This window comes from Macaca fascicularis, chromosome 1 (assembly GCF_037993035.2).
Source record: "Macaca fascicularis isolate 582-1 chromosome 1, T2T-MFA8v1.1".
Classification (NCBI taxonomy): domain Eukaryota; kingdom Metazoa; phylum Chordata; class Mammalia; order Primates; family Cercopithecidae; genus Macaca; species Macaca fascicularis.
Window position 1 is genome coordinate 83,751,332 of NC_088375.1, and position 12,812 is coordinate 83,764,143.

Genomic DNA, 12,812 nt, shown 5'->3' on the forward strand with positions numbered 1-12,812 from the left:
GCATGTACCACCACACCCAGCTAATTATTTTGTATTTTTAGTAAAGACAGGGTTTCACCATGTGACCCAGAGTGGTATTGAACTCCTGAGCTCAGGCAGTCCGCCCACCTCAGCCTCTCAAAGTGCTAGGATTACAGGTGTGAGCCACCATGCCCAGCCCCAGCATAGCATTTCTTAGACACATCTGCAATGCTTTGTGACTAATGACACATTCTTCTCAAGGGGGCTATGGCTGGGGTGCAGGGATGAGGGAGGCAGGGACAAAGGAGCAAAGGCATAGCTTGCACCTGCCCTGGCCTCTCATCCCAAAGAACAGACCCACAAAGCAATCCTGAGTTTAGGAAGCCCTGTGAACCAAAGAGCAAAACTGTTGAAGGCAGAACTAGAACCGAGCAGAGAGGAGCAACTCAAGCTCATTCCGTGCAAGGAGCTGAGGCAGAGCTGGACAGGCAGCTGCGCTGGGTCTTGCACTGGGTTCCCTTACCCTCAGCACAGCACTGGAGGCTCACCATGGCCCCCATGGACACAGCTCAGCTCACCAGCACAGCTCCAGGCTGACACTGGACCTAAGTAAGACTGCACAAGCTGCATGTGGCTACTGAGCATTTGAAATGTGGCTGGTATGAATTGAGAGGTGCTAGAAGTGTAAAATACACACCAGATTTTGAAGACTAAGTGTGAAAAAGAGAATGTAAAACATCTCACATTTTTCAAAAATTGATTGCATGTTGAAATAACAGTTTGAATATATTGGGTGAGATAAATTATTAAAATTAATTTCCACTGTTTCTTTTTACCTTTTTAGCATGGCTATTAGGAAATTTAAAATTACATTCAGAGTTGGCATTATATTTCTGCTGGGTAGCACTTGAATGCTAGGGAGGAACACTGGAGGGAAGGGCTGGGCAGATACCCCAGTTGGGCCACACTGAGCACATCACAGCATCATGGCCCAGAGAGTTGCAGATGTGTGGAGATCTCCATTGACTGCCAGGTCACACCTGTGCTCCAGGTGATAGGCAGCTCCCACCAGGAACCCAGGCCTCTTTCCCACCTCTCCCTGGTCTAGGAGCTCACCAGCAGATGTCCTCAGGGTCAGCGGCAAAGGTGACTGTCCACTTGGAGGTACAGAGCTCTCTGCTATGGGAGGACGGCTGGGGCTCACCTTTGCACTGAAGGCTCTGACACTTGCAGGCATTGAAATCTTTCAGGATGCTGCAAGGAAATGTAGAAACAGCCAGGCCCAGGCTACTCAGGTTACCGTGGCAAGTGAGGACTGAGTAGGAGTGGCAAGCAGTGACACAGGACCTTTGCTTTGTTGTGATTAGTGTATTATGAGTAATGCTATGTAAGAGGCGCCATGCTAGCACACTGTGTGGAGAATTTTGTTTAATCCTCGCAACCACCAGCAAGAAAGGGAGTACTATTCCCATTTTACAGATAAGGAAACTGAGGGCAACACATCCCAACACAGTGCTCTTCCATAGGGCCATCCCCCTCCACCCTGCCTGTTAAGCTGGAGCTCTGATCAATGCTACTGCCAAGCCAGTGGCTCACCTTTTCATTCTGTCACTTTTTCCCCAGGCCCAAAGGTAGCAATAGACCGCGTTATACACTGCCTATTCCCAAGCTTCCCTCCTCAAGGCTCCCACCTCAACCCTCACCATCTCAACAGGTCACAGCTTTTCCTCCTTTAACTTCCCATAAGGAGCCCAGCAGCCCCTCTACTCCTGCCTCAGATGCCTTCCCCTTTCCTCCTGCCCCAGTGTCTGCAGGGAGGCAGGAAGTCCTGTGTGAGTCCATTCCCAGTGTCACAATGCCCGGGGCAGAGAAGGCAGGGGGAGGGGCAGTGGCTGGACACCTCCTTTCGGCACCCCTCTTCCAACCCACCCCCTGCTGCTCCTAAGGCGAGATGACACTGAGACCACAGGCATGAGAGCCTAGAGTCCCATGCAACGGGCCACTGTGAAAAGCCACTCCCCAGGGTCGAGCTTCCGACAGCAGTGAGCGCCCCAGCGTGCCTCAGGGGTCTTTCCCACAGCTTTGCGTTTGTGGGAAGGTGGGGAGCCACAGACAGAAGGATCTGTGGTCCAGAGCAGATGTCTGAAAGGAGGGTGCCTCCATCTCCCGTCGGGGAAGGCTGGCACATGAAGCCAACAGGATGGGTCCAGGGCAGCAGGGAAGAGCCTGGCAGTGGGGCCAAGCCACATCAGCTTGAGGGGGTTGGCCAGAATCACCCACTCCATGGCTGCTGCCCACACCCCCACCACCTGTCACACAAACATGGGCTGGGCTGGCCGAAAGTGAGTGTGGGTGGCTGAGGGAGGAGAAGGAAACACCACAGATAAATCCCAGGGATGGTGGGTCAGCAGTACCATCTCTGCCCAAGAGGGACAGTCAGTTATCTGGAGGGGAACAGGGAGTCATCCAAGAAGGGGTCTGGGATGTGCCCACACTCACTAGGTGGCCATGGACTTCTCCTGGAAGGTGACAAAGGCCATTCCCAGGGGCTGGTCCTGGACGTGGCATTCTTCCTCGGTGATCCTCTCCAGCAGCCTGTCCTTCATCCGCGTATAGTAAGAGATGGCGTCTTCCTGCCAGAAGACACATCCCATTGGGAGGATGTGGCCCCAAGCAGCTGTCTGGGGCCCCCCCAAGCCAATGCCTGCGCTTCCAGCCGGGGAGTGGGGCCCTTACCCACTCACAGCCCAGCACTTCGCAGCAGCAAAACTGGCCACAGGGCTTGGGGTTGATGAGGGTCCGCTGGCCTGTCTTCACCTGCAGGTTCGTGTAATAGGTCAGGCTCTTCTCAGTCTTCTTTCTGTAGGGGTGGGAGCAGGGGCACAAACTTTAGATTCAGAATCCTGTGGCAGAGACCCCCACACCCACAGTTCAACCATCGGTTGCTAGGGGAGAAGGAGGAGTCCAGGGCTTCCCTCCTCCCCTCTTAGCTGGGGGATGCAAGGCCAGCAAGGAGGGAGTGGGCATCTCGCAAAGCCCGCCCGCCACTCACCTCTCCTTGCACAGGTAGATCAGTTTGGCCACGTTGTAGCACAGCTGGACATCAACCACCTCACACGTGGGGTACGCATCCCTGTGGCCAGGGAGAGAAGGAGGCAAAAGATGCCATTGGATAAGAAAACACCCTAAGCAGGAGACATGCCCACGAATCCAAGGGAAAGGAAGGCAGAGTGATCTCGCTGCTGGTTTCTGTGCCAGCAGAGACCTCTCTTCTGTCTTTTATCCTCCAAAAGGGGGAAATTTTGAAATTTAATACAAAGAGGGCTTTTGTTTTGTTTTGTTTTGTTTAGAGACAGGGTCTCACTCTGTCACCCAGGCTGCAGTACAGTGGCACAATCAAGGCTCACTGAAGCCTCAACCTTCTGGGCTCAATCAGTCGCCCCACCTCAGCCTCCCGAGTAGCTGGGACTACAGGCACATGCCACCAGGCTGATTTTTTTTTTTTTTTTTTTGTAGAGACGGGGTCTCGCTGTGTTGCCCAGGCTGATTTTGAACTCCTGGCCTCAAGCACTCCTCCTGTCTCACCCTCCCAAAGTGCTGGGATTATAAGCATGAGTCACCGCACCCCACTAGCCTTTTTTAGTAGTTTAAGCTAACTGCCTGGAACTGACAAGTTTATACCCACTTGGCTTGCAATCAGCTGGCACTTCTCCCAGGGAAAAATGAACATATCACTATCCCCTCTGAAGACCCAAAGGAATAGATTTATTGTTTGTGCTAGGTCAGTATCTACCTTGAGCCCTCACTGAAATCCTATTCAGGTAGGCTTTTTTAAGGTCACAGACCTTTCAGAAAGTCTAATGAAAGCAAAGGACCTTCAGTAAAATGTCTACACACATATTAACAACCAGCAAGGCCGGGTGCGGTGGCTAATGCCTGTAATCCCAGCACTTTGGGAGGCTGAGACGGGTGGATCACTTGAGGTCAGGAGTTTGAGACCAGTCTGGCCAATGTGGTGAAACCCCACCTCTACTAAAAATACAAAAATTAGCCAGGTGTGGTGGTGCACACCTGTAATCCAGCTACTCGGGAGGCTGGGGCACGAGAATTGCTTGAACCTGGGAGGCGGAGGTTGCAGTGAGCAAGACTGCCCCACTCCAGCCTGGGCAACAGAGTGAGACTCTGTCTCAAAAAAAAAAGAACCAGCAAAATACATACTCACTATTGACCACGTATTGTTACATATATTGATTTATATAATCCTCATTATAACCTGTGAGGTTTTGTCCCCATTTTACAGATGAGTAAACTGAGGCCCACAGAGGTAAGTGGCTTGCACCCAAGATCACACAGCTAGTAAGTGTCTGAGCCAGGAGGTGAATATAGGCAACCTGGCTCCAAGATCAATGCTCGTGGCCACCATGCAATACCCCCTCACCGTACACGCAAAATTATACATACAATTCCAGGGGATTCCAGAACCATGTAAATCCGCACCTACCACCTGCCAGGCACTGTTCTAGGTGCTGGTAACAGGGCCTGGATGTGCTTACATTTTAGTGACAGAGAGCGCCCATAGGTATGTCAATCATGAAATTAAACAGTAGGACAATTTCTGGTCTCAATAACAGCTGTGAGGAAGAAAACTGCAATTTAAGCATCCCTGCTTGAAAGGCAAATTCACACATCAATCCCCACGGATTGCAACAGCATTCACTAAAAAGGCCTCCTAAAATAGAGGAAAGCATGAGTCATGCAATGTTTGTATGAGAATGAGGAGACTTTTTTTTTCTCTTCAAAGTTATACATTAAGTGGAATTACTGTTTCCAGGTGTTGCCTAGCAGGCAACTTTGAGGAGTTGCTTCAAAGAAATGGAGAAAAATGATTCTGGTATGGAGTATTTACATATTAGTAAATATTTCTAAAATACTTCGTTTCTAAAGAAGTTGTTCTAATTTTACACATTCAATTTACAATTCTGTCTAGTAATTTCCTTAGCAAGTGCTTTCTTCATAAATAGCGCAAAGTTAAAGTGTAGCCAGCTCCTAGTCCATGCAACAAATTAGTGGCTGCTGAATTGATAAGGAATGAAGAGAGGCCGGACATGGTGGCTCACGCCTGTAATCCCAGCACTTTGGGAGGGCAAGGCAGGAGGATCACTTGAGCCCTGCAATTCGAGACCAGCCTGGGCAACATAGCAAGACTCTATCTCCACTAAAAATTTAAAACTTAGCTGCATGTGGTGGCATGTGTCTGCAGTCCCAGCTACTTGGGAGGCTGAGGCAGGAAGATCCCTTGAGTCCAGGATTTGAGGCTGCAATGAGCTATGACTGCACTACTGCACTCTAGCCTGGGCAACAGAGCACAACCCTGTCTCTAAAAAAATAAGATAATAAAAAAAGGAATGAAGAAAGAATAAAATGTCAGCTCCTAAGCCCAGCCTTCAGGTCCTCCAGCCTGGGGTCCTGGGAGCCTTCCCGGCCTGCTTACCCTGCCCCCGCACCCCACCTCCACCTTTCCTGATGCTCTGGGCCTTCCCCCGCATCCCTGGCTGCACACGTAATCTCCTCACAGGAAAGCCTTTCCTCCAGCCTCCATCTGCAGGAATTGGTGCTGCAGATCCTCAAAGGGAGCCGCTGGAAAGGTGGTTCTACCAGGGAGAGCCTGGACTCAGACACAGTGCTCACTCAACAGACACCCACTGCGTGGGCGGACAAACCAGCAAACGCAGAGATGGCCCTGAGGTCCTTCCACCTGTGAGACCCTAGCCCTGTGGGTCTGTACAAATGCTCAACTCACATCTCTTATTCTGCAAAGGTGATGCTAAGAACCCCGGGGTGAATACTTTTTGTTCCCCCGTATGCTCTCAAGATGTTTATTTGCACCTACATCCTGGTCTGTGCTCTGGACACTGTGCACAGGCTGCTTGAAGAGGATAGGCCACCACGGCGCCATTCATTGCACAGCACCAGCAGGGCTGGCACACTGGAGCCACTCCATACACTGTAGCAGGGCCAGGTCCTTCTCAGATCTCATCTGGATACCCAAGCGAGAGACAGCAGGCGCTCACCTAAGGCGCTTGCCCTGTGGGTGGGGCTGTGCTGGTCCTACGTGGAGGGGGCTCAGCTCTCCTCCCACCCCGCCTGCTTACCGGAAGTGGCTCTCCACAGTCTCCTTCCTGGCATCTCTGGGGAGTCCTGTGATGAACAGGGTCCGCCTCACCTGTCCAGGAAACACAGTAGGGATAGAAGTCACTCACAAGCCAGTGTGCAGGTATGCTCAGGTTTCCTACCCCACTCCAGCCTCTGGAAAGTAAACAACAGGAAATTAGAAGGCTCCAGTTTTCTCCTTCTGTGGCCAGGGGAGCCCCAAAGCATGTCATTACACATCATCTTCTTCCAGGCTCTACAAAGAATCCACTTCCAAAGCAACTCTATGAGCCTTCTTTACATAGCAGGAGACTGAGAAAGAGGCGAAGTGACTCACATGCGGTCACAAAGCAGATCAGAGGAGGACCCAGGCCTGGAACCAAGCCACAGAAGCGCCCCTCCCCTGTGAAGCTGTGGGTGGTAAAGAGAAAGGGCTGCTCTCAACCCAAACTTCTTTACTTAGCACCAGTAACTGTCCAAATCTTGAAACAATCCACCAGGAAATTGTTTTTTTAAAGATGATGCCAAGTGTGAGCAAGAATAAGCAAGCCGGGCTCCTGAGGCCTTCCCAGAGCTCATTGTGGTCAGGGCCTGCAGCAGAGCCTAGGAGGCCCCTCCACTCCAGCTCCCACCTGAGTTCCTCCCAGCACATGTCCCCAAGCCCCATCTCACTCACCAGGTTCTCTTCTTTGTACTTAATGGACTGAGTGTGGTGCCGCATGAAGCCCACGGTGAGGAAGAGGTAAATGACGGCAAAGATGGTATGCAGCCAAATGAGGTCATTGCTGAGGGGGAAACCGCCTGCCATCAGAGCTGGGATCCCAGGCAGGGAGCTGGGGATGCAGAGCTGGGGCCTGGTTACCCTCAGTGGGCACTGAACTGAGGACCAACAGCTTCATTGCAAGAGATGCCTCCCACAGAGGCTGTGTGGCCAATGCCCCTCAGCCCACAGTGAACACTTCAGAGGGGTCCCTGTTCCTGTTCTGACAAATGAACTCCAGATCCACAGGACCCTCCATGTTTCTTAAAACCCTGGCAAAACAGTGCCTGCCTGTAGCGTGTTCATGCCCACAGCTCAACAACACACTAGCTGCAAGGGGCCTTCAGAACCAGCCGGCTCCCTTTGGAGTACCTTTGGCCTGCCCCGGGCTCCTGACCTGCCTTCTCCTTGGTCTCACCCATCGACACCTATCCCCACAGGCTCCATACTCACTCAGTCTGCAGGTTTGCTATTGTCGTCCTCCCAAAACTGTACGGGTCTTTGTCTGCAGAGAAGCACAGATACTTAGTTCCAGTCATGTGGGGAAGCAGAAGGGGGTGTAACCAATCAGCCTGGGTTTGTGGAGCTCTGGGGAGGAGGAGCATGTCTGGACCAGCAGGCAGAGAACGCCTGACTGGTCTTTCCAGAGCTACACCATCAAGGCCTCTGCTTGACACCAACATGTTCCCTGATAACTTCTCAACCTTCCATTGCAGGTAAAGGCAAAATGTGAATTCATTTTGTTTTGAGAAAACTACAAACATCCTACGTTGTTACAAAACCAACCTTGGGAACCACTGGGTATCCTAAGTGGATTCATGGTAGCATTTTGTAAGGTAGATTCTTGCAGTTGCCCTTAGATATAATGCCACACCCTGAGTTTAATTAAGTATCATGGATATCTTCTGGGTCCATTAATTGTGACCTCCTAATTTGGGTGAGGGCAGGAAAGTATAAAAGACTCTCTAACAGCCCCTGATTCTGTAAATCTTGGGAGGCTTTTTCCCCTATTTAAATAGAACCAGACATTGATATTGGGGCCCCAGTTTTAGCCTAGGTTTGTGGTAGATTATTCTCCAGATCTTTAATCAGAGGGAAATGTTCAGAGAGTCACCCGGAGACCACCTTACATCTGAACTGGAGCAGGATTCCTGGGGTTCTGGTCTACCACAGTGAGCCCTTTCCCTAGGACTGCCACTCTGCCCCATTACAACATAGACAAGGGTGAGGATGGTCATTACCCAGCAAGTCGCCTGAGAGGTTGACGGGCAGGATGACACATAGGGACAAAAAGCTGACCACCACCAGCAGGAAGATGATGTGCCTCTGGAAGGACAGGTAGTGGATGGCGTCCTCCCCACACCATTCCAGGATCTGGTCATCACTGGCCAAGACACATGTGGAATCTTAATGAGCAGCGGGAACAGGCCTCACGGCTCTGCATGAAGCGTCTCATATCATCCTCACCACAATCTTATGAGATGGTTTGATTGTTATCCCCATATTTTTGTTCACATATAAGGAAATAAAGGCACAGGAAATTTGCATAACTTTCAGGATCTCACATGATATAAATTCCAGAGCCCACCATCTTAGCCCCTGTACCATACTTGAGGTAAAGGAACACCAGCACTCCATCTGATGTTGCTAGAAACATTTGTGCCCAAGTTACGTGTGTGGGAAAGGTACATAAATACAGTCATCTCTCAGCCCTGTCCTGCTTCTAAGGAATCACATTCAGAATAAAGTTAGGGCTGGGTGCAGTGGCTCACGCCTGTAATCCCAGCACTTTGCTGAGGCAGGTGGATCACCTGAGGTTAGGAGTTCAAGACCAGCCTGGCCAACATGGTGAAACTCTGTCTCTACTAAAAATACAAAATAATAATAATAATAATAATTAGCCAAGTGTGGTGGTGCACACCTATAATCCCAGCAACTCAGGAGGCTGAGGCAGGAGAATTGCTTGAACCTGGGAGGTGGAGGTTGCAGTGAGCTGAGATCCCGCTACTGCACTCCAGCCTGGGTGACAGAGTGAGATTCCATCTCAAAAAAGAAAAAAAAAAAAAAAAAGAATAAAGTTGGGAATATGCCCAGGCCCCCACCTGTTTCCTGTCTCCCCCTCAAGTGGAGACCTGAGGTAGAGCCAAGAGTCCCAGTCTATCCTACCACCCTGGCCTCCTCCCTGTGTCCCCAGAGATGGGGAGGTGACTTGCTCCATCCTTTCCCACCCCTGGAGTGCTACACTTGGAGGCTCTGGGTCCACTGGGGACTCAGAAAATTCCAGGTTCACACAAGCTAGACTTCTGTGCTACAGAGGGAGAAGGGGCAGGGCACTCTGCTCTTTCCCACTCCCTGAAGGCACTGCTTCTAGGCTGGGAAAGCAGTGCTTTGGGAAGAGCTCAGGGAGGCAAGGGCTGCATCGTAGAAAGGCAGATCTGAAAGATGTCAGCGTGGGCTTTACAGTCAGACCACAATGCAATCCAGCCTCCACCTGAGAGGTAAGCAGGTCACGCAGCTTACCTGCCTCTGACCTCAAGCAAGGAAACTGCCCACTGCCTACCTCATTGGCTTAACAGGGGCTCATAAGAGATAATAAGCATCAAACACCTAGTGCTGTACGTGGTATCAGCAGATGCTGAGAAATATGCCTGTTCATATGAGTCATGATTACTATTTATCTAGAGGACAAAGCTTTGCAATTAACTACATTGTTCTCATTTCTAAATAAATTAACTCACCTCCTGCTTCCTCCTGTTCCAGACCAGAGCTGACTGTCTGCCACAGGGCTCTGTCTCCTACCAGTGCCCCTGGGAACAACTCCTACCAAACCGACTATTTACAACATGCTCTCGCATGTATTCATTCCTTTGAATTAGCCTGAGCACATGTTATCCTCAGCCTCCTTCTACAGTTGGGGAAACTGAGGTCCAGAAAGAGGGACTTACTCAACATCCTATAACCACCACATTTCATCAATTCTAAGATGTCATTTTCATATTTCTTTTTTTTTTCTTTTTTTTTTTTTTTGAGACGGAGTTTTGCTCTTTCGTGCAGGCTGGAGTGCAGTGGGGGTGATCTTGGCTCACTGCAACCTCTGCCTTCCGGTTTCAAGTGATTCTCCTGCCTCAGCCTCCCGAGTAGTTGGGATTACAGGCACCCATCACCAAGCCCGGCTAATTTTTGTATTTTTAGTAGAGATGGCGTTTCACCATGTTGGCCAGGCTAGTCTCAAACTCCTGACCTCGTGATCTGCCTGCCTCAGCCTCCCAAAGGGCTGGGATTACAGGCGTGAGCCACTGCAGCCGGGCATATTTCAACTCCTCTGAAATGAGGTGTATCCTATCGTGATAGTTGATGGTAGCTTAGCTGGCAACGTTTTCTTGTTCTTAGTGCTATATAAAATAACATGCATCTTACAACAATGACTTCTTAGATTCGATGGAATATGGCAGCAGGTGAGAACCAAGACTCACATCAGTCCCCGCCTCCTGGCTCCCTCCACCACATGAGAGGTAACTAACTGGCTCTTAATCACCTTTAATAATCTTTTAGATTTCTCTCCATGGGCCCCATTTGAAAAAAGAAAACTTGTAACCAAATGAATTGAATGTATTATATTTCTTCACTTTTCACTAATTCAAAGACATGCAAACCTGCCTAGGAGAGCTTCCATTGACATCTAATTGGTGTTAAATATTAAGTTGAATAATTAAAGCAAAAAAATAGCTTTAGTTTGTGCAGTATTATGAGAGATGAACATATGATTTCCACTGAATATGTTGAAATAAATAAAGTTCATCTCTACCTTCAAGAACTCTTCGGATCCACCTCAATTTGGGAAGCTCCAGGCTCCAGCAGGGACTGTCTGCCCTCCAGCATGGAGGCTCCAATCCTACAGGCCTCCTTCCTCTGCCCCTGACCCCAGGGGCTGCCTGGCCACCTTGATTCTCAGCCCTCACATACTGCTTTGGACATTAACTGAAAAGTATCTAAGAGACCGCATCTTAAGATCAAGCATCTTGGCTCTTGCCTCTTGATTGGCCAAATACCCAAAAAAACCAGCCCAAAGGCCCCCCAGCAGCTGCCCCATAGTGTACTTACTGCAGACGAAAGATGGCAGTCAGCCAGGGACAGCATCCCTGGAAATGGAGAGAACAGGGATTAGCTTCCAACATCTGTGTCTTTGGGAGGCAGATGTAACTATTGTCTTTGACATTAAATAACCATTTAACCTCCTGTTGTACAAAAAACAGTGCTTTTATCCCATATTCAGCAAGCATGCGCCCAGTACTTCACAATATACACCACATGCCTGGAATTCCTGCTAAAATCTCTTGACAACCTCGTGGTCAAATCACAAAACTTAGATCAAATCTGATGAAAGCTCAGGGCAGCTCTGGGGAAAGTGATGTGGGCTGCTGTTTGATTGTTTACAATCACTGACCAAGAGGTGAGGCAAAAGAGAGGAAACAAGCCTAATAATGGATTGGATGGTCTGCTGGAATGGGTGTTAAGGGGAAAGGGTGTCTGTAGGTTTTATTGTCCTTCACATCTCTTAAACTTAATACCCCTAAAGCTGGGCTGTTATCCAGCTAGGAAAGACAAATATTTGTTCAATAATTCATTCAACAATGACTAAGCACCTACTAGGCATCAGGCGCTGGGGAACAGAGCTGGAGAAGGCAGGGCTCTTGCCCACATCTGGCTCATAATCCAGCTGGCAAGTCCATAATTAACTGTCACACAAAGCCATACATGTAAGAGAGAGAAGTGCTGGGGAAGCCCAAGGGATTCCGTAGCCCTTTCCACCTGCAAGTTCATCCAGTCTCAAGATCCCCGGTCATCCAGCTGCCATCTCTCCTGCGGTACTTCCCAAGTTCAGGTGCCTTCGTCAATGCAGAAAAGCACTTTCTCCAGCACTTGGCACTCAAGATCCACCCTGCTCCCTCCCCAAAACCATGACTGCCAGTCCCCAACGCCTGGCCATGACCACAACTGTTCCTTAGATACCAACCAGCTCATTTTCAAAGTCTTGTTGCCCTGAGGAGGAAGTCGATGACAATCTCTGAAATCTGGACTCGCTAGAGACACAAAAAAGAAAAACAATGACAGATAATTCCTTAAAAAAAAAGAAATCAAAGAGTCAAAAAGATCATGTCCAGTATTTTGCTGCCTCTTGGAGCTCAGAACCAAAGCTACCAGCCCTCAATGGCTGAGACAAAATATAACTCACTCTGTGAAAGACAGAGACAAGGACAATGACCATTCCCAGGCATGGTATAAAACTACGTTATAGGCCGGGCGCGGTGGCTCAAGCCTGTAATCCCAGCACTTTGGGAGGCCGAGGCGGGCGGATCACGAGGTCAGGAGATCGAGACCATCCTGGCGAACACGGTGAAACCCCGTCTCTACTAAAAAATACAAAAAAACTAGCCGGGCGAGGTGGCGGGCGCCTGTAGTCCCAGCTACTCGGGAGGCCGAGGCAGGAGAATGGCGTAAACCCGGGAGGCAGAGTTTGCAGTGAGCTGAGATCCGGCCACTGCACTCCAGCCTGGGCAACAGAGCAAGACTCCGTCTCAAAAAAAAAAAAAAAAAAAAAAAAAAAAAACTACGTTATACAGGATGAACAGCAAGGAGTCAACACCCAGAAACCATATCATTGTGACTGGTCTAGCTAAAGTGACTTCAAAGGGTTGCCAATTTATAGCATATTTCCCAATATCAAATAAAATTTGGAATAAATACTACATTTTATCAAATCTAAGATACCACTGGTTGTAATTTGCATAATTATTTTATGAACTGTTAAAGAAAAAATGCTGCCAAATAACCTATGACCACCCACCAATCACAAGATGCCTCCCAATTTCGGAGATGAGAAATGTCAAAACATATCTTTTAGAGTGGACAAATGATGGCACTTTATATAGTGGCATTGTAA

The 12,812-nt window shown here is 49.3% G+C and overlaps 1 protein-coding gene across 9 annotated transcripts in view; it reads right to left on the minus strand.

Annotated features, from left to right (window-relative positions):
* TMEM63A (transmembrane protein 63A) overlaps positions 1 to 12,812 on the minus strand; it is a 36,913-nt gene that overhangs the window by 14,252 nt on the left and 9,849 nt on the right. For all 9 annotated transcript variants that reach the window (XR_012433616.1, XR_012433617.1, XR_012433621.1 and 6 more), the window contains 10 exons: positions 11,886 to 11,952; positions 10,973 to 11,010; positions 8,113 to 8,255; positions 7,325 to 7,376; positions 6,788 to 6,896; positions 6,114 to 6,184; positions 3,014 to 3,094; positions 2,698 to 2,821; positions 2,461 to 2,594; positions 1,078 to 1,215 (listed from right to left, as the gene is read on the minus strand). Coding sequence is in view for 4 of the 9 variants with exons in the window: in XM_074037472.1 (XP_073893573.1) it covers positions 1,078 to 1,215; positions 2,461 to 2,594; positions 2,698 to 2,821; positions 3,014 to 3,094; positions 6,114 to 6,184; positions 6,788 to 6,896; positions 7,325 to 7,376; positions 8,113 to 8,255; positions 10,973 to 11,010; positions 11,886 to 11,952 (957 nt within the window). In the remaining 5 variants the exon portion in view is untranslated. The remainder of the gene's footprint in view (positions 1 to 1,077; positions 1,216 to 2,460; positions 2,595 to 2,697; positions 2,822 to 3,013; positions 3,095 to 6,113; positions 6,185 to 6,787; positions 6,897 to 7,324; positions 7,377 to 8,112; positions 8,256 to 10,972; positions 11,011 to 11,885; positions 11,953 to 12,812) is intronic.